The 21,857-nt window shown below is 38.9% G+C and overlaps 1 protein-coding gene and 2 long non-coding RNA genes across 27 annotated transcripts in view; 1 reads left to right on the top strand and 2 right to left on the bottom strand.

Annotated features, from left to right (window-relative positions):
• Window positions 1–1,590: 1,590 nt before the first annotated feature.
• On the bottom strand, window positions 1,591–19,007 carry LOC102901339 (protein FAM170A-like). Of its 9 annotated transcripts, none has more exons than XR_006598228.1 (8): window positions 18,962–19,007; window positions 16,939–17,057; window positions 15,001–15,135; window positions 12,724–12,864; window positions 7,964–8,098; window positions 6,811–6,960; window positions 4,540–5,574; window positions 1,591–3,527 (listed from the first exon to the last, which is right to left on the bottom strand). XR_006598228.1 is itself a non-coding variant. In XM_045057962.1 (6 exons), exons 1-6 carry the CDS (start codon window positions 17,006–17,008, stop codon window positions 4,886–4,888), a joined length of 1,320 nt encoding a protein of 439 aa, XP_044913897.1. In that variant the 5' UTR covers window positions 17,009–18,739; the 3' UTR covers window positions 1,591–4,885. The 9 variants fall into 9 exon arrangements, 1 of the variants encoding a protein (XP_044913897.1); XR_006598223.1 differs by lacking the exon at window positions 18,962–19,007 and adding an exon at window positions 18,818–18,956; XR_006598219.1 differs by lacking the exon at window positions 18,962–19,007 and adding an exon at window positions 18,783–18,931.
• Window positions 16,096–21,434, top strand: LOC111560553. Its single transcript, XR_002742554.2, has 2 exons — window positions 16,096–16,194; window positions 20,935–21,434. It is a non-coding gene; the product is annotated as an uncharacterized LOC111560553 (long non-coding RNA).
• Window positions 19,090–21,857, bottom strand: part of LOC109499940 — a 224,522-nt gene continuing 221,754 nt past the window's right edge. For 15 of the 17 annotated variants that reach the window (XR_006598297.1, XR_006598298.1, XR_006598299.1 and 12 more), the window contains one exon: window positions 21,253–21,426. This is a non-coding gene — a long non-coding RNA (uncharacterized LOC109499940). Of the gene's footprint in view, window positions 19,150–21,200; window positions 21,427–21,857 lie in introns of those variants that run through there. The other 2 variants (XR_006598296.1, XR_006598292.1) reach the window with 2 other exon arrangements.

Here is a 21,857-nt window from a genome sequence, read left to right as displayed (position 1 = left end):
AAATAAAAATAGGTAAAAGTCTTATACTCACAATCCACAAAAGAAAGATTGCAAATGATAAGTACCTGAAAAGACATGCAGCATCCCTAGTCATAGGGAAACACAAATTAAAAACACAAAATACCACTGCATATCTACTGAAATAGTTTAAAAATATTTACATCTATATTTGTCATATATTATACTAATATAAAAACACTCAGGCATTTATATGGGGAAAACTCATGTCTACATTAAAAACCTTTGTCACGGAAGCTTTATAATCACCACAAACGTGAAAGCACCTTTGAACACTTGACACGTTAAATGGCTCTACATAGCTCGATGGAATACTACTCAGCAATAAAAGTAATGAAGTATCAAAGTATTCAGACGTTTTGGCTGGATCTTAAGAAAATTATGTTTAGTTGGAAATGCTAATCTCTGACGTTTACATATGGTACCATTCCATTTATATGAAATTTGTGAGGTAAATAAGTTATAGAGATGGAGAACAGATAGGCGGCTGTCAGAAGTTGGGGGAAGGGAGAATGGGTGTGCCCTTTATGACCAGCTTGAGAGAAGTGCTTTGTGGTATCAGAGCATTTTTGTACCTTGACTGCAATGATGTGTATATAATTCTATACAAGGGACAAAATGTCATAGAATTATATATAAAAACATACAAGAAATGAGCGCATGTAAAAATAGTGACATCTTAGGAAGGTCTACAGGATGGTTTATTGTATTGTTCCAATAAATTTCCTGTGTTTGGTAACGCACTACAATTATGTTGAAGGAAGCAGGGTGATAGGTACATGGTACCTCTTTGGAGTGTTTGCGCAACTTCTTGTGAGTTTGTATTTATATCAAAACTAATAGATTTTTAAGGTGCGCCTGGGTGGCTGATTCTTGATTTCGGCTCAGGTCATGATCTCATGGTCTGTGGGTCTGAGCCCCAAGTTGGGCTCTATGCTGACAGCATGGAGCCTGCTTGAGATTCTCTCCCTCTCTCTGTGCCCCTCCCCTGCTCTCTCTCACAAAAATAAATCATTAAACTAAAAAAAAAAAACAACAAAACCCTAAAAGTTCTTAAGAAGCTCAGCATATCTAAAATAATATATATAAAAAAATTCCTACCCAGACATATGAAACTACTGATAAAGGTAAAGAAAATAGTTACTAAAAATGTATGAAATTTTATTTGTGAGTAACTAAGTTGGGTGCTTTTACCTGTATCTTACTCACCTCACAATTACTATTACTTTAGGTACTATGATCTCCAGTTTTTAAAATAGAGCACTGATTCAGTGTACAAATATGTTAAGTGGCAGTAAGAAATCTAGTCCAGTTTGACTATTTTGAAGCCCGATCATTTTGTTTATACACCCAAATATTTGTAATGCACTTTTCTAATTAATCAAGTGTACATACTGAGTATAAGCATATCTCTTACTGTTTAAATACAAAATCAGAGGAATATAATAATGTATTACTGATTTCTAGGCCACATCATTTCAACTATTATAATGGAAGAAATTATCATGTTAAAGTTGATTTGCATCATTAGGTAACAAACATTAGGTAACAAACAAAGTAATTGACTCAGGATAATGGAAACAAAACAAGAATTTATTGAAGTGGTTAGTGGGGGTGCTTAGCATATTAGACTAATAGTTAAAACAGCCAGGTCTTCTAAAAAGGAGGAATTGAAGCGTGTCCAGTCATAGAGGCTCATAGACCTTGAGTTGCAGACAAAGGAGAACTCCCCACCAATTGCCCCAGTCTCCAGCTCCTCTATTTTAATTTTCCAAGCTATCAGTACAACCCAGACTGATGATTATTCCCAGGGTGAATCATGGAAGCCAAGTAGCGAAGTAAGGACTTCACTAGTCTGACTTACTTGCCCATATATTTGTGGCCAGAAAGTAGAGCTTCTTATCAAAGGAAGCAGGAAAAAGAATTACACAGATGAAAGCAAAAGCAACTATAATCCACCCCTTCTATGACACACGGGTACACACACACTTCTTATATGTACATATCCATAGGGGCAATAGACATAAAAATAGTTTCAAGATAATCATATATATATATGACATATACATATATATAGAAGAGATGTGTATCTGTATATATATTACACACACCTGGATATACTGTATATATACATATAGGTGTCCCAAATGCCATAGGTCAGTTTTAAGCTTTAGTAATACCAGAACTGCAAAAGCTACAAATTATAAACACCACCATCTGAAAGTTGAACTATTTTAATTTCCCTTATATAGCTTTGTGAACTGTCACTAATGCTTTAAAAACATTTTTTGTGTGTATCTGTCCCTCTGACTGAAGATGGCAGATGACAAAGAAAAATTACAATTTATCTTTGAAAATGTATTATTACAGTGTTAAGTGGCATGCAAATAATTCAACATGCAAATTATATTGTTCAAAAATTGGTAGCTTTTAGGTTTCTAAAATGATTAAGCTTGAAAGTGCGCTATGACTTTTGGGACACCCTTGGGTACATATACTTGATCGTCTCTGATGTTTGTCATACGTTCCATCCTTCCTACTTTGATCATGTAAGAAGTGTGTGTACACCTACACGTGCACGAGCTCATGAAAGCCAAGGAGTGGGTTTTCTTTACTTTTGGTTTCGTCTGTACACTAGCTTTTCCTGTCTCAATGATAAGAATGGCTCCCCAGGCAAATAACTGTGTGGGTGAGCATGTTAGAGAAAGGTAGGGGAAAGGTATATGTGCGTTTAAAGAAAAAGATATCGAAAAATAAGTCAAGTTGTTAACAAAGACTATGTTGGTGGGAATGCGTGGGTGAAAAGGTATGGATGACAATCTGTACCATCTGTATCCGTCAGTGTTCATGCTCTGCTACATGTATTCTGGATAGAAGGTATGGAGGAGGGGAATACATTTGGTGGGTTGAAGAGCGACAGCTGGGCTAGAGAATAAGACTACAAGCCAGGTGGTCAAGCCTCCACTAAATGAAAGGGACCTGAGAAGCTACAAGTAGATCTGAGACTGGGAAAGAAACTGACATATCCTTTTAAACCTTCTGTTAAGTTAGCAATCTCCTCCCTGGAGTCCTGCCAAGTCCTCATCAACCTTCTGTTGCACCGGTGAAAGGTCTAGGTATGAGAAATGTGCTTTCCACAGTACTACGATTTCTCTAGGGATATCGCCCTCTTCTCCACAAGGCAACCTTGCAGATGTCTGCAATGGCATCGGACTCCTGGAGGGGTGAGGTGGGCTGGCAGGGGCAGGAAAGTTGTCTTGCAGATCTCCTGAGTGCACAGTATTCCTGGTGTTCCTCGGGCTCCTCACAGGTCCATGTGGATATTTTCTCCAGACACGGGCACCACATTTTACCAGGGTAACTTGGGAGCAGCTGCAAAGGATCAGGGACATCCATCTACAGCTAGCCCTCCCTGCTATGGGGCTCACGAGAACTTTTGTGCTCCCATCAGACTGTAGGAAGGTACTGGATACCATCACTTGAAATCTTTGGGCCATAGGTCTCTGTTGCTGTGAGAAAACCAAAACAGAGAAGAGGGTCCCTTCAGTGAGGAAGGCAGCTTTTCTTATTTTAGTGATAAGTCCTCACTCACTCTACATTATTCAGAAAATTTGGGGCCATTCCCAGGCTACAGTCTAACTGATTTCTGGAGCATGGAAAATGAGCCCTTCCTTCGTCCCATTAACTAAAAAGACATACACCCATTCGTTGTAGTGTGAAGCTGGCTTTGCAATGTCTTTGTAGTTTCATCTATGTTTAACCCCTCTATAGATCCCTTAGAACAAGGCACTTGATACTGCAGCAAAAATAAAGAATAAGATGTGGGGACTGTGCACTTTCATAAAAGAATATGAGGATCCTCCAGGAAGCAACACATTAAAAGCTTCCAGAAAGGATCCTTGGCAGAAGGGTACCCTCAATCCCTCTCCTCCTCCAGTTGCATCTGACACTTGAGAGAAAGCAACCAGAACTACAGGCAAATAGTATATACCAAAGAGGTAAAACAGCAACAACAAAACAACAAAAAAAGGATTCCATTGGTTGTTTCTCTCAAGTGGTTGTAACTCCCCAGCAGATTCCTCAAGGTATGCAACTCACAATATGACACCTGAGATCTCACTCACACCTAGGGAGACTGGCCTGTGTACCAACCCTTCCTCTAGGAGACAATATTTGTCCCTGCTAAGCCCTGTGCCTCTTGAAAGGGAGGCAGGCCCAGGAATATATTTAGGGTGGATGTGACTCCCAAGACATTTGGTTTACCTAGGAATGATGGGCCCAGGCTTGTCTGACCTACTGAACTACCAGACTGGTCTGTCTTTACTCCTGTCTCCTCAAAAGACATAAAAAGGAAGCATTCTCACTAATTAATTCCACTTTCAAGTCTATATTCTTCTGAAGGAAATTCATCATCACAGTTACTGGAGAACCTCGGGAGGCATCTCTGCTGGCTGCCACCTTTTCTCAGAACCCTGAATCCCAAATACCCTTGAGGTGCTCTCTTACCCCAAGGGCCCTCACCTCTTCTACAATTTGGCCCCTAGCAGTTGCCACCTTCCAGTGAGTCTTTTTTTTCTCAACTGTAATGGTGGCGATGATATACTGGTGTTCACTGTTCTTTCGTTGGCTCAAGAACATCTTGCTGTTCCGCAAGGTGTGACCTCCCTTCTTCTTCCTCCTTCTTGGGAGAGGAGTGGGTAAAAGTGAAAATGGGTCTCTGCTCCTATGGGTGGTGTGTGATAGTGGTGAGGGTGGGGGTGGGTGTAAATAAACAACAGTGGGTATTAGGGCTGTTTAGAGAAGATGAAGCCCCCTCAGTAGAGTAAGGCCTACTCTACTTCCTCTTAGGGGCTGAAAAACAGTCTGTTTATTTGTGTGAAGATTTCATGCCAAAATGCTTTCCTTTCTGGCATTGGAACATTATCTTCCTGACTTTCTCCCTCTTCCTCCTCCTCTTCTTCTCTATCCTGCTCTTCTTGCTCTTCAGCCAAGTCAAGGTAAGATGGAAAGTACGGCAGCTAAAGCCCTCACTGATCCCATGCTGCACGTGCTGCTGGAGGACTTCTAAGGTGGGGAAGACCCGGCAGCAGCCCATGCACCTGACACCACTATCCTGGGACACCAGCCATTCGGGCGTCTTGGCCCTGGAACACTCATCTACAGCTGGAGGTTCTGCTGGACTCTCAACCTCCTCCTGTTCCCCTTGGTCTTCGTTGTTCCAGCTTGACTCACTGTCAGTCAGGAGTTCCTTCGTACCCACATAAGAGAGGGTGGCTTCTGTAGGGCTCTTTTCAAGAAAGGTCATTTCTTCCATTCTTGTCTTCTTTGAGGGAGGCTCCAGTCCTTCCTCTGTGTCACATAAGGCAGCCACTCCCCTTTTCATCTGGACACGCATATAGTAAATTTTCATGAGCCTTTCCTCTTTCGTGTCTTCTGAGGTAAAAGAGGACTTAGTATCACTGACCAAATGGAATGGGAAGGAGACGTGTGGAAAGGGGGAGGAAGTCTCCAACTGGTATCGAAGACAAGAAACACCTTGATGTAACTGATGGATTCCTAGGAAAGAAAATTCCAAACATAAAATAAGTAGAATAAGTATGTGATGTCTGGAGGACTTAATATGGCCAGGAGAATATTCCTATGTGGAAATGTGAAGCAGAAGCGTATGTACATGTTACACTGCAGAATTCTGGGAATGGTATGTTTTACTTGAGGTGCACCTGGTATAACTGGGGAAATGAGGGTGTGGTGTGTCTAGCGGAGTTGTACGTGTGTTTGGGGACATCTCTGGTGAGTGTTTTCGATACTGGTAAAAGGTGACGGTGGATGAATGTGCGCATGTGCGTTAAATGTAAACAAGTGCAGGAGCGTTGCCTATTCTTGCTGCGAGTCGATATGACATCGAGTGTTAGCAGAAGTGACCTGAGCTCTCAGAATGTGTGGCTCCATGAGGGGCCGAAGTCTTTGTGGGTCAAGTGGCATATAGATTAGAAAGGCAGTATATGAAAGTGCATTCCCTCCAGGGTCTATGAATTTTCTGCAGTTTGGCTTAGCATGAGGGAGTTAAAACAAGTTATCTGTGTGAGGCAACATAAATTACTTAGGGGATTAGTGTGTAAGTGGGTGAGTCGGAATGAAGGTACCGGGGCATACCTACACCATGTAACTAGAACACAGGAAGGTTAATGAGGAATGAAGGCAGGTAAGTTTGGTAGAAAAAGTAAAAGGAGGGGCGCCTGGGTGGCGCAGTCGGTTAAGTGTCCGACTTCAGCCAGGTCACGATCTCGCGGCCCGTGAGTTCGAGCCCCGCGTCGGGCTCTGCGCTGATGGCTCAGAGCCTGGAGCCTGTTTCCGATCCTGTGTCTCCCTCTCTCTCTGCCCCTCCCCCGTTCATGCTCTGTCTCTCTCTGTCCCAAAAATAAATAAACGTTGAAAAAAAAAAAAAAAGTAAAAGGAAGGAGAAATGGCACCATACCTGGTAGGAAGGAATACAGATGAGTGAGTGTGTGTGAGCATATGAATTCATGCTCCTCTGAGGGAGAAGGTTCCGATGAACTGCCCACACCAGCACTGCGCTCTACATGACCCATCCCAGTGTTCATATGAGGAGCTGTGTCTTATCTTTGAAGGGACACTGACTCTCTTTGTTCCTCTGCAGAGGCTTCAGCCCAATGCCTCCGCCCTGAAACACTTTTCTGCTTTTGAGGGGAGACTAAATAAGTAGGGCTTGGGCCAAGCAGCTCAGTTTTACCTCCTCTCCATACTCAGACCCCACCTGTTTGTTTTTCTTACCACACTCATCAACAGGAACGAGCTTGCGTACAGAGGAAACACAGGAAAAGTATTCTGAGACAGAGGACTTTTCTTCTGCTGCCTGATTGCAGGCAGGGACCACTACACATGACTCAGCAGGAGGGACATCCTCTTGACCTTTCGTGACTTCTGGAGAATGGAATAAACACGAAGAAACACACAAAAAACCCAAAACATTGAGGTGGCATTTTGTGGAGTCATAAAAACAAACAAAACCAAACAAAACATTGAGACGTGGCATTTTCCAGAGTTTGTCAATTCAAAAGACACGCATTGAGTGGACATTAGAAGCCACACATCATTACCAAACGTGAGACTTGCTCTCATTAAAATGAAGGTGACTTTCTCATTTGAAACCCAAAAACTTTAAGGTGCGTTGGCCTTTGAAAACTTCACTTACTCTAAGATATAAGTAAATAATAATTATTAAAATTGTGTTTATGGTGGATACCCATGATATTTAGTACCTTGTATGTGATATTTCTGGAGATGTGTAGAGAATACTGAACACTTAGAAAGAACCATTCCTGGAAAACAGTATGCAGTCACTTAAGTTGGATATTAATAGCTTGATTTTCCTCATGGGAAATTGTGTAATTAGGGAATGTGGGGTACAAGCTGTATGAAGACCTCTGCATCTACATCTACTTACATATGGATATGTATCTATCTACACACACATATAATGAGGATGGATAGATGATGGATGGATGGATGGATGGAGAGAGAGAGACAGAGAGAGGGAGGGAGGGAGAAAGAGAGAAACATAGATACAAAGATATGTATATATACAGATAAAATCGATTTTCAAGATTCCCTCGGAACTCTGGTGCTGGAGATGGTCAAATTAAGACTTCACAGACTCCTCTTCTGGAAATGTATTTCTACATTTCTCTTAGATTTTTAATCTTCCCACTCAGATCCATTAAGGGCTTCTTCCAAAGAAGACAGGGATGCTGAAATGGTATATTCTGCCTAACAATTATAAACAGAGACCCTGGGCAGTCCTTGAGAGAAGAGGTCATCTATGGACATTGCTGAGCAAAAGAGCTCAATTCTAATTTTTGACTAACACGCTGCCTCACCACCATGCCTGAATCCCCCTCAGCCCCTCCTCTCCCCCATCACATACCACTGTGAATGGGCCTGTCTGGAGAAGGGACACCGAAGATCTGTTCTGAGCCTGAAACCTTTGCCATCTGGTTGTGGAACTGGACCAACCTAGAGGGTCCAGAATGTGAAGAGTCTTCACCTGATTTTAAGACCTCTGGGGAAGAGAAGGAAAATCAGATATTTTTTTGCCTCCATAAACATTCAAGAAATACCACATAGAATCACACACATGGCACTTATCTTCATGAAGATTATAGTCTAGTTTCTTTTCAAAGTCCTAAAATCAAGGTATATAAAAGTATTTGTTGGAATGAAGTATCTGATGAACTATGAGTACCCTATGTTGTTTTCTGGAGTGTATCTGAGCTCAAATTCTTTCCAGGTACATGATAAGGTAAAGGTCTCAGTTGGACAGTTGTGGTTTATGATATATAAGTCCTGCTGCTTCATGGTAGGTTTAGAATTTACAGGAAAGAATTGACTGACTTCCACTGCTGGTCCTTATCCTCCCCTTCCAGTTTATCTACTCTTGTGGAACCTCACATGAGGGCCCTGCTGAACAGGTATGCAATGCAGGACCTGGAGACTCCAGTAAGAACCCCAAGGTGGACTTCAGACCACACCTCTCAACAATGGACACAGCTCCCCTGTCAACAGCTACTGACTGCTAAATGGTTCAGCCTTCATTTGGCCCTGTCACTGGTGTCACTTTTCTCACATTCCCCACACATTGTTCTGATCAATTTTTGCACCTATACTTACCAAACTCATACCCTACCTTTAAATCTTCCCAATCTACAGGTAAATTCTAGGTTGTTGGTTATTTTCCTACTAAAATATGCATATTTCTTGGATCACCTCTATCTCTACCATGACTTTAAACACATCATGGAAATCGCCAGTTTGTTTTCCTTCCTCCTACATTTCCGTGGACTTCCAGTAATAGGTGAATTTTTGTTCCTGATAAAGTAACTCAGGATTAAGTCTCTTATGTTTAAAAACTTCAGTTAAGCCTGGACCCCAATTTTCACTTCACAAAATACATCTATTTTGTCTCTTGGATGACTGGTAGGTCATGTTGGTGTAAGGATGAGACAAGTCAGTGGAGGTGGTGTATCTTTCAGAGAGTTCGTATGTGTACCAGATTTGATGAGTAGTCTGATGTGTGCATGTGTCTGTCAGGTTTCTTCAATAATTTTATGTAGACAGTATAGGGGTGACACAGACATTGAATGTGAAGGTGGCGTTGAGTATGATGTGTTGGGTGATACGCACCATAATTCTGTATAGGTACAGCCAGTACATCTTCCCTGTATCATGAGTGATCTGTGTGTCATATACTATTGAAGTTCAAGTAGTTACATAATATCTGTTGGTTTATGACAGGCTATATGAACCTGGGTGATTCTGTGAGATCTGGTGACACCAAGAAAGTGTTGGAAGACTAACCATGTGAAGGATACATGGGAGACCTCATATGAGCTCCCAGATTGTGGAATTGCATGAGGAACCCAAGGGATTAGGAACAGAAAGGTTTTAGAAGATGGTATATGATTGTGTTGGCTGCATGCATTACTGTGCAATACGAAGTTCTACAAGAGTGAGATTATCTGTGTGAGTTAGAGATTACAGTATCTAAGGAATGAGGTTAGAGAAAGCAAACGTGAAGAATACAAATGCTGCAAAATGAGACGTGAAGGTTTACTATGTGAGGATCTGAGCTTATGAGAGTGTCTGGGAGTGTAAACAATTGGGAGCAGAGAACGCTGAATGAAAGGATGAGTGTTAATACGTGTAAATGTGAGGGCACACGGTAATGAGTCTAGTTGTGGGTGTGATGGAATAAAGATTCCTGTGTGTTTACAGGGGTAGGAGGTTGTTAGAGATAAAATTTAAGGATTCTTTTCAAATCTCTGTCCCATCTTCACCCATTAGAGGACATATGCTAAGGAGTTTACTCCTCTCAAAGAAAAAAAGGAAAATCTGTGGTTCCTCCTTACTCTCTCTGGTCCTTGCTGGCCCATTTCACACTGGTTGTCAGAACTCTGCCCACATTATGACCAACCAAGTTCATCTTCCCAGGTTCAGACTGAGTTTATCTTGCCATTTCTCAGAGATGTCTGACATTTCCTTAGCCTCCATCTTTGCAAACACGGTTCTGTTCTGATATCCTTGCACTTTGGGCTATTTGTCCTTTTTGAGATTTCCCTTGAATCTCTCAGTTTTATTTTATATGGCTGCAAATGAGTATCCCCCAAGGGGGAAGACACCTTGCACTCTCACTGTAGTCCAGACGTAGACTTGGATCAGCTGATACCAGTTTGTAGACAGCAAACGCCGTGCTTACTTTCTCTGCCACTCCCTACCTCCAGTCCAGACATCTCTACTTACGAGTATTCTTATTGTCAGAGACAGAGAATGAACAGTTTGAGAAAATGACATTGTTTTCTTCGTGCCTGGGAATAGGACCAATCAGTGTAGTTTCCTTTTGCTTGTTTAAGATTTCTGTTAAAGTGCATCCAAATTAAAGAGATATATCCAATCATTCATACACTCAGTTCATTTGGGTTTCTAACTCAGACATACGTGTCCCACGTATGGAGAATACTGCATGGAGAATAGAGTCTTTTTTCTGGCCAAAGCTCCAGAATATAAGTATTCAAAAATTTTTAAAAAAATGTTCCCAAGTGTTGATGGTCAGGTAGATATATATATATTGTCTTCATGGAGACCCCTACAGTGTGTCCAGGAACTGTGCTATGACAGAGTGTAGTCAATATATTTTAATATTTGTTTACCTGACTCTACATCTGCCATTGTGTGTAACACATTTTCATTTTTGTTGTTAACCTATTCACATGTCTTTGCGTGTAACACATTTTCATTTTAGTGGTTACAGGCTGAATAATACCTTAGCCAAAGATGCCCATAACCTATCCCCAGAACCTGTAATGTTACCTTATAAGGCCCAAGGGACTTGACAAATGTTATTAAATTAAGGACCTTGAAGTAGAGATTATTTTGGATTAGATGGGTGGATCTATATGACATATTTTAGACTTCTGACCTCTATAATAACAGGATAAAGTGTTGTTGTCTTTAATCCACTAGATTTGTCATAATGTTATAGCATTTGATAGCTGATAACAATTACCTTAAACTAAGGACCTCCATATTCACTGGGAGCTTTCAAAATGGGCAGGCTCTATTTACCCAATTTCCTTTCTTTTCTGAGGGCGAGTTGCTTATGTGAGTCAATGGTGCTGCCCACTCTGTGCAAAATACACAGCTTCGAATACTTGAACTCCCAGTCATGTTACATGTGACTATCATCTAATACTTCAGGTATACCCGTTTTGTTGACCATCTCTGAATTCATGATTACCAGTCTGGGTGTATTAATCATCAAGCCTATTTACATTCAATCACAGACTTACCAACTCCTCAGCTCACCTTTTGTTCCTGTGTTCCATTCCGTCTTTCTGAATAGATTCTGTGCTTTTAACTTTTTTGTATTTTATTTTTTACTCTTTTTACCTGAAGAATGTCTTTATTTCATCCTTATTCTTTATGATATGACTGTTCTTTTCCTTCAGCATGTAATTTTACACTGTCTTCCAGTGTTGACAATCGCTGCTGAGATGTACACTGCCTGACAAATCACCGTTCTTTTGAAGTATTGTGTGCTTCTCTCTAGTTGCTTTAAGGTCTTTGTTATTGAGGTTGTGAATGTTTGTTTTAGTATACTCAGGTTTGGATTTATTTTTGCCTTTCCTGTGATCAGCTTCCTAATAATGTTTCCTGATTCTAAGGATTTGTATCTTCCATCATTTCTGAAAAAAATCTTGACCATTATCTCTTTATGTTGTCTTACTTTCTTCATATTACTCTTCATGAACCTCAGTTTGATATGTCATACTATCACATTTTGTCCTCATTTATTGTAATCTCTCTCTCACACTTCCCATCTATTTATCTCTCTGATTTCTATTTGTAGGTAATTCCTTGGCTATATCCTCTGGGTCACACATTTTCTTTTCATTTGTGTCAAATGTGATGTTTAATTCATCCCACACTTTTTATAATTTCTAAAATGTTAAAATTTCTCATTTCTAAAACTACCACTTTTCTAAAAAATCTTTTTTCTTGGTAGTGTTTTCAGTTTTTACATCTTTAATAGTTTTAAACATTATTTACCACCCCTAAAGCACTATTAAATTAAGTGAACTTTGAAGCTAAAACTTGGTGTTCACGGTGTTTGCAGAATCTACCTTGAAGGTATATATTTTGTAGTTTTCGATTGTGAGCTCAAGTTCAGCAATTCATTACCTATAGGACTCTTTAACATAGATAACTAATGATGCAGGGCTCTTTTATATTTTCTGTGGTCATGTATTACTAGAGTGCTACAAGCTATGGTTTAATTTTATATTAATTCTTAACTTGTAGGCTTAAGGGACACCACAGCAATTGTGGATACTGTGTCTTTGATTCTACTTCTTCCCTCAATAAATGATGTTTGTCTCAAAATGAATGCACAGAGTACCTTCCTACCCCCTATGAGTGAAAAGTGTTTATATATAATGAATTCCTATTGAGGGTACAGAAACAGAGACCTAGACTCCCAAATAAGAGAGGAGGAGAATATGATAACTGGACCCAATGTGCACCTTTCCCCCAGTGGCTGAGCAGAGATGCTGAGCTGGACGTCTACAGGTCTGTTCAGGCTCCCACTGCCCTGATCTGCCTACCCTTTAAATGCCCTTTCTTTCTCCTTACCAACATAAGGGTGATGGTGAAAGGAGGAGTTACAGGAGAAGTATTTCAATTCAGAGTGTCCATCTTTTGCCTCAGAGACCAGAGTACTGTCTTCCAAAGAAGACTCAGGTGGTGGATCATATTTGTGTGACTTTGGGATTCCTGGAAAATGAAATCAAAGTCATAAAAATAGTTGGTTCCATTCTGTTCCCCTCCTACTGTCTTCTCCCTAACCTACTCTCCTCACTGCCAGCACCCTCCTGGGGAAATACTTATTTTGTCCTGAACAGTACTTCAGCATTCCATTTTTCTATCTGGATCTTGCTACTATGGCTCCTCATATCCATTCACCCTGGTGAGGATTTTTGGTACCATTTGCTTTCCATTTGATACTCTTTGACCCTCCACATTCAACATCCTAGAGATTTATAACCTCAAATGAAACAATTGATGAATTTTTATTTTTGAAGAACATATTTTTTATTATTATACCAGTGTCTCTGTTTCCAAGTTAACCAAGCTCACTGCTCACTAATAGTTTAAGATTATGATCGTTCCTCTGGGGCGTCTTGGTGGCTCAGTCAGTTATGCATCCAACTTCGGCTTAGGTCATGATCTCACAGTTTGTGAGTTCGAGCCCTGTATCAGGTTCTGTGCTAACAGCTCAGAGCCTAGAGCCTACTTCTAATTCTGTGTCTCCCTCTCTCTCTGCCTCTCCCTGACTTGTGCTCTGTCTCTCTAAAATAAATAAACATTAAAAAAAAAAAAAAACGATGATCATCCCTTATGGATGTGTCTGCTATGTGTATAATGCACATATTGTAGCAAACTGTTGTGATGGATGCAATGTGATTTGTGTGTATAAGTTCCTAACATGTTGCTTAAGACCGGACTGATGCTTAATATATGATTGATTTGGTGTTTGTGAATCTGAATACGGGGTGAATTTTGCGTGAGTGAGAACAGTAGGTATGCTTCGTGTCTGTTTCAGTTCAGCTAATATCTATGTGTGTAGATTGCATGTCCCACGATTACATGTTTGAGTGTGTATATGCTGTTATGATTCAGATGTATAAGGTAATGATTAGGAATATTCTCTTTAAGACTCACAGAATTAGTTGATTTGTGAAATCTAAAGAAATAATGAAAGAACATTAGAAGGTGTAAAAATCAAAATTGTAAGAGAAAGAATATATGAGCTTTGAGACTATGTGAAGATCCAAATTAAATGGGGGTATAGAGGAGGATGTGGAAGGTTAAGTGTACAGTGACATGTGACTGCATAATAAAGGCATAAAAGACTCATGTCTAAGGGATTAAGATAAAATCTGAAAACTACCACCTAATAATTTAACTCAAGCATTCTCCAAACAGAAATATGTCAGATAGCAAAATGCATGTGATAGAATATTCAAACATCACTTTTTTAGAATAGCCCCATATTAAAAACAACCCAAATACTCAGAAAAATATAATCAATAAAGAAATTATTTATATTCATAAAATATGTGTTTGTGTGTGTATATATACATGTGTGTGTGTATATATATATATATATATATATATATATATATGTATGTATCTGACACACAGAACATAGATAAATTTCACAGATATTATGAGTTAAAGGAATCAGACACAAACTATAAATTGTGTACTACTATTTAAATGAAATAAAAAAAACCAGGGATAACTAATCTAGGGTTCTAGAAGTCAGAGAAATTACCACTGTTTGTATGGTAGGGACAAAAATATGGCATAGAGAATTTAGACACATATGGAAGATTATAAAGAAATGAATGATGGGAATAAGGAGTGCAAAAAGTGTATATGGTGATTAAGTGTGAGAACACTGGCTATAAAAATACATGAAAGGGACGGGTATTAGACTGGATGTCTCTGAAGTCCACCTCAAGTCCAGATCTCAAGGATCCTACCTCTTTTGGTCCATTTCAAGCTTTGAGTAATTTCACACCTTCCTGATAACATGTATGCTTTGCTGGCTCATACTGACATTCTCTTCCACATTTCTCTAGTAAAATTCTCATACCCAACACTCTCCCACCATTTCTTCAAATAAAACACCACTCTCCACTGATATTTTGGGGCTTATTCTAATCCTCTTAAGTATTTTTCTCTTGCAACTGATGGCTTCCACAGTTGATCATGGAAGAAGATGAAGACACATTGTGAGTTTGTTTCTGTACTAGGGAGCCTTGTATCAACTAATGGGCAAAATCACCCAGTTTCTCTCTGGCCTCAGCCTAGATCCCAATTTATTCAATACACTCCCCTTACCAGCACCAGCAAACATGTTTTCTGAAGAGATGCAGGAGAAGTAATCTGAAGAGGAAGAATCTCCCCTTGCTATCTGGTCTTGAGTTGGGGCCATTCCCTTGTGTCCATGATGCAGAACTTTTAAATTCATATATGCTGAGAAATTACAGGAAAATAATAGAGATGTAGTCCACGTTTGCTGTTTGTACATTTATCCATCCATTAAACAAACAAGAAGAGTCTACCATGTGACATGTTTTGTGAACAAACATGGACTCCATTTTCATGGATAGCAAAATATAGCTCATCTATTGTATTTATATCATGATTGGTTGGGTTTATATAAGGGCACTCTTTGTAAATGGAGCAGAGACTATAAGCTGTCTCCTTTCGACCTGGACATACTACTAAATTATATTTGTCAACTTCTCTTGTGGTAGTTCTGACCACGTGATTATGTTTTTCACAATAGAAATGAGTGGAAATGGCACGTGCCACTTCCAACCAGAATCATAAAGACCTCCTCTGTGTCTCTCTGAGCTCTTTCCTTTTCTAGCTGATGAGCATGTTGATAACCCAGGGTCTATTGGAAAACTGCATGTTAATGATAGCAAAGTTTCCATCAGCCCAGGAGGCTTGACCCACTCCTCCTCATATACCCTGAATTATTAAATAAGTAAGAAATAGATGCGTTTGTGTATGAGTTACAAAGGCCAAAGTAGAGATGTAACGTGTTCTTGAGGGGCAAATAAATGGACCTAGTACATAGTACATAGTACATACCAAGCATATGTGATATTAGTATCTACATTTTCCTGGCTTATTTACATTCTACATGTGTGTATATGTGAACACATGGTTGTGAGTGCATATTTTACAGCTCTCATAGTTTACACTTAATAACATCTCTCAACATACACTCATTTTATTGTAGGTAGACATGACTCACTTTCTAGCCCTCTCTCCCCAGAAACCCCAAACACTGTTGGAAGTGCCAAGTTCTCTTCATGAGTAACAACTGCCACTTGGAACTTTGGGGTTGGTTCTCAACTGTCCCCCACCCCCACTCCCTTGAACAATGGTCTTTCTTTCCTCAGAGAAGTTACTTGTTTACTGTTAATCTCCATGGTAACCAGAATTATTTCAGTTTCCCATTTTTTTTCAGGAGAAAACCACAAACTTTCTCCTCAGTTCAACCATTACGGCTAAACAGTGGTATGTATGTGTATTCTGCCTTTTTCTTGCATTTCACATAGGAGCCCCACATTTACATTTTCATAGTCTGAAGGAAAACAATTCTTTTTTGCTTCTGAATAAATTATGACTTTAAATTCTCATCCCTCTACAACCAGTTTTAAATGTTAATTTTTTCTCACTTTTATGAGCCACATTTTCTTCTTCATTAACAGAAGAAAGGACTATTAGAAGACTCATAATAACATCATATACTTACCCAATGCCCTTAGGCAAAAATCAAATAAAGGAAAATACGATTTTTTTAAGTAAAACTGTACTACTCAACCACTACACCTGTGACACAGTGAGTGACAAGGTATAAACAGTACAGATCTTAAGCTGCAGAGACAAGGACTTGGCCATTTGAACTTTCTCTTTACTCTCAGATGACCTGTGGCCTCAGAAAAACCAGCATATACACATCCCTCTCCTACCCATCCCTCCTCCTCTCCCTTGCCACAGCTAGGGATATTCTCTCCCTATTTTTTTAAGTTTATTTATTTTGAGAGAGAGGGAGAGGGAGAGAATCCCAAGAAGCCTCAGCAGTGAGCCCAATGTGGGGCCTGAACTCATGAACTGTGAGATCATGACATGAGCCAAAATCAAGAGTTGGACATTTAACTGACTGAGCCACCCACGTACCCTTCTCCTTTTTTTTTTTTTTTTTTTTTTAAGAGGCAATTCCATGGTATCCTATGCTCAGAGAAGATGCTTAACACATACCTCTTGACTTCTTGGAAGTTTCGGGAAAGTATATACTTTCCAGATGTTTCCTTTTTTGTTTCTGCTTCATGGTTCACCTCTTCAGAGTGACTCAAATCAATACCTTTCTCCCTGAAACTCTGCTCTCAGAGAGTCAGTGGAAAATAACAGAGAATCAAATCAGTATATTCAAGAACAACAACTCACTTGAGAAGTTACCTCCTCACTAAATCACTGTCTTGACCAGTGCTCAGTACACCATCAGGACTATTATGATGCAAGTCAGCATCAGAATTCTGTGACCTATGCGTTACATCAGTGCACCCCAGGGACACAGCTGGTACTCACAGGACAGAAGGAGTGCCATGACCCACTGACTAGAGCAATTGCTTTCCCCCCAGTGAAAACCCCATCAGTGGCTTGAATTTGTGAACTTTGCACTTGATATCAAAACTAGACATGACTTGGATCAAACAAAGAACATTCTTTTATGTATCTACAGTAACCGCATTACTAAATCTCCCCATGTAGAAGATATTAAAATCGTACCTGAGAGAACTAGGTCTGAATGGTAGAAAAGAGTTGACATTAGATCTTATTAGCAGTACTATTTAACTTATGTGAAATGGTTATATGTAAGGTATATGTTGGTATATACATATGCAGTTGAGGACATCTCATAATCCTATACAACCCTAAAATGTATTGACATTCCCCACTCCCGGGAATAGTCTTATGTATTGTGACAACAAGCCGTTGTCTCTTTTGCTACTCTTTTTTCTAATTATTTCCCAAGAGATTTGGGGAAAGTTAAGCCCTTGGATTACATTTACATTCCCTGGATGACATAATGAAGCTTGTCCTCAAGCATGAAGGTCTCATTCTACAGGCTACTGTTCCAGGCCCCAGTCTATGTCCTCTGGAAGGAGCGGGGCTCTGTATAGGGTTTGAACTCTGTGGTTAGCTCCATCCTATCTCCCATCTACCACTGCATACACCCCCTCCCGTAGGGACAATCTGTATTTACTTCTACCACAGCAGCTGGACTAAAACCAGGCCATAATCTATGGCCTCCTTCTGTCTTCTTTGGTCCCAGTAGGCACTGCCTCTGCACATTCCCCTCACTCACCAGGGGCTCAGCCTCTTACAGCCACTGAATGGCAGGCACATTTATCAAGAAATGCTCAGCCTTGTTAGCAAAACAAAAATTAGATACTATTTTACATGTATCATATTGGTAAAAAAAATAGTAAAAAAATTGGTAAAAAAATGATTATAAAGATATGGGTAAAAAAAGGAATCCTCATGATCTAAAATGACTTATGTAGCCATGGTGAAGAACAATTAGTCAATATTTTGTAAAATTAAATAAGCATTTACTCCACAAGTCTACAATTTCATTCCATAAAGAGGTCATTACAAGAGCGATACTCATGGCACTATATATACCAGCAGGGAGCGCTAATTTTTGTTTACTTTAGTTTCCAACTCAAGAAGAAAGGGCAAGCAAAGTATGATAGGTACATGTGACAGAATTAATTTCCAAGGGTATAAGTCATGCCCCTTAAAATATATGACTACAGGGAAGAATGTGATCAGAGATAAAAAGAAAATATAATGCAATCAAATTATCACAAGTACTTCCTTAACCAGACTAGTTACTAAGCAGAATTATGAACTCAACAGTCAATACTTTTTGGAAGAAAAAAAAAGAGTAATTTCACCCAAAAGTAAAATGCCTCAGATTATGTCTAGATCCAAGAGAAAGAATTGTTCTGAAGATTCTTTACTGTATTAGTTTCCTTTTGCTGCTACGGCAAATTACCATAAACCTGGTAGCTTAAAATACAAATGTATTATCTTACAGTTCTGGAGGACAGAAGTTCAATATGGGTTTTACATCCTGAAATCAAGGTTTTCGGTTCTGTCTGGAGGCTCCAGGAGAGAATCTGCTCTCTTTTCTCCTCCGGGCTTTAGAAGTTGCCTGAATTCTTTGGATCTTGCTCCCTCCCTTCATCTTCAAAACATACCACTTCAGGGGTACCTGGGTGGCTCAGTCAGTTAAGCATCTGACTTCCGCTCAGGTCATGATCTCCTGGTCTGTGATTTCAAGCCCCACATAGGGATCTGTGCTGACAGCTCAGAGCTTGGAGCCTGCTTCGGATTCTGTCTTCCTCTCTCTCTGCTCCTCTCCTGCTTGTGCTCTGTCTCTCTCTCTCTCTCTCTCTCTCTCTGAAAAATAAATAATTATTTAAAAAGAAAATATAGCACTTCAATATGTTTCCACTGTCTCATTTCTGTTCTATCACTCTCCCATCTCCCTCTACTAATGATTCTTGTGATTACATGAGTCCCACACAGGTTATCCAGAATACCTTCCCATTTCAAAACCTTTAATTTAATCCCTTCTACAAAGGCTCTTTTGACACTTGGAGTAACCTATTCAGAGGTTCTAGGGATGGGTGGTGGGAGGGGTTTGACATTTTCTTCCAGGGCAGGGAGAATGAATATTTCAGCTATCAGAGAAAGACAAAAACAAAGCATGTGAGAGTAAATTCACCTAAAGTAAAATATAGTGAGGTAAGAATACAAACCCTAAATGAAACAAGAGCAATAGGGGAAAAAAAGACACACCAACAGTGGATATCTATTGAGTAAAACAAAGCAGGACAAAATATAGGAACAACCCCAAGTGGGACATTAAACATAACCCAAGGAACAGAAGAAGAATTACACGAGATTTCTCCATGCTGTAGAATTTAAACAACTAGATTTAATAAAACGAGAGCTCTAAGACAAGATGTCATTGTCAATGCAAAGATATAAAAATGGAGAATTCAGAGCTGAGGAAAAAGCAAAGACTCTAAACAAGGTCAAAACAGGGTAAGTAAACAAAGGAGAACCAGAAAGAAATAAGGTTTTAAATTGAAAAACTGGCATCTTGACTTAAGTGTAAAGGGAAGAGAGAAATAGGTAATTAACTAGAAGACAATGGATATAAAAAGGCTAAATGATGATACATAATTATAAAGAGGTTAACAAATAAAGCAGACAGTTATTCAAGATATAATACAGTAAAATATCCCTAGAATACAGAAAGAATGGAACCACAAAGGAAGAGTACACATTTTTTCCAAAAAAAAAAAAAAAAAAAATTGAGAGCCTTACAGGAATTTATAAACCCCAGTTATATATATATACATATATATGTACATATAATATATACATGTATATATATAACATGTGTACATATAACATATATGTATATATACATATATGTTATATGTACACATATATTATATGTACATATATACGTATATATGTATACATATATGTATTATATGTATATATACGTAATATACATATATACATATATGTTATATGTACATATATATTATATGTACATATATACGTATATATGTATATATATTATATGTACATATATGTATATATGTACATATATATGTATATATATGTACATATATGTACATATATATACATATACTTATGTGTATATATATGTATATAAATATATACACATATATATACATATATACGTATATATGTATACATATATTATATGTATATATACATAATATACATATATGTTATATGTACATATATAGTATATGTACATATATATGTACATATATGTGTATATATGTACATATATGTATATATATACACATATACATATGTGTATATATGTGTATATAAATATATACACATACACACACACAAATGTATAAAAGACATATATAATCTTAAAGGATAAAAGGAACAAGCAAAATTCTTCAGGTATTCTAAGAGAAGGAGCAAGTCACTTGAGAGGGGCAAACAGGAAGCTGGCTTCCCCATTCCATAGAGCGACACCTAGTGCTTGAAAATAGAAGAGTACCCCCAGATACTGAAAGAAAGAAGGTGTGAAACTGTGATAGTATTTGTAGCCAAGTTGTTTTGAAGTGCAAGAGCAACTGGCAGACATGGTCAAAAGTGTATCAATTTTTTTTTTTTCAGAAAGATGTGTGCTGTTAAGAGCCATGCCTGGAAAAGTCAGCTCTGTGATAGAGCCAATTCCAATGCCGTGAGAAAAGGACAAATGGAATACTCCATGCCAAAAGACAGGAGAATTTTGACAGTAAACAACTGAGGGTGGGGACAGGAGTGGGGTGAGAACTATATGAAAATAATAGTTTTACTATACCATTCCTTCTGAATAAAGTTTGGGTTTCAGGGCTGTCAAGAGCCTGCCCCTGACTTCCTGTCACCCGGTGGTGTCTTACCATGTGCTCCCAGACTGGCCAAATTTCGATGGTACCTCTGCACGATTGTGTCTGATCTCTGTGCTTGTGCCCAAACTCTTCTCACTCTTGAAAACTCATACAACATCTGGGGCTTCACTGTTACTGTAGTTAGTACAATATATGGCTGCTTGGTCAACTTTAAGTCTCCCAATTGAGGAATTTCTGTGTGCACATCTCTCACATGGTAGTGAGTGTTCACTGTCTTCTTGCAAGCAAAAAAAGAAAAAAAAAGCCACACGTAATTATAACATTTTAAGAGCCAATAGAATTCTCAAAAATATATCATCCATGAGCCTTAATTGAAAAGGCATACAAAAAAAATTAACATGATGATGAAATCCAGCCAACCCAGAGATGACATTTTAAAAGTCCCCTAAATACAATGGATATGGTATAATTGTTTGGGGAAGAGCAATGAATCCATTGAAGTATAAAAATAAAATAAAGCAAGCGCAAAGATTACAGTTACAGAAGAGAATGCAGAACAGAAATAGCTACAAAATCTAAAAAACAGAGAGAGAAAAGGGGAGTACAGATGGGCTACTTTTATCTTTAATGGCAGGATTAAATGGATACTATCTAAGAGTGAAACTTAAATTCATACCTATCTCAACATTTTTAAAGTTTTTATTCTTA

The sequence above is a fragment of the Felis catus genome, chromosome A1 (assembly GCF_018350175.1).
Source record: "Felis catus isolate Fca126 chromosome A1, F.catus_Fca126_mat1.0, whole genome shotgun sequence".
Lineage (NCBI taxonomy): Eukaryota > Metazoa > Chordata > Mammalia > Carnivora > Felidae > Felis > Felis catus.
The sequence above is the reverse complement of the archived record's forward strand: the minus strand, read 5'-3'. Positions and strand labels throughout refer to the sequence as shown.

Bases quoted from the DNA above. Each gene is read 5' to 3' on its own strand.
- LOC102901339 (XM_045057962.1), bottom strand. From the start codon at position 17,008: ATGAAGCAGAAACAAAAAAGGAAACATCTGGAAAGTATATACTTTCCC. The intron at 15,136-16,938 runs GTATGTGTTAAG...GTAATTTCTCAG, and splicing joins AACTTCCAAGAAGTCAAGAG to CATATATGAATTTAAAAGTT. The intron at 5,575-6,810 runs GTAAGAAAAACA...TTTCTTTCCTAG, and splicing joins CGTTCCTGTTGATGAGTGTG to GAATCCATCAGTTACATCAA.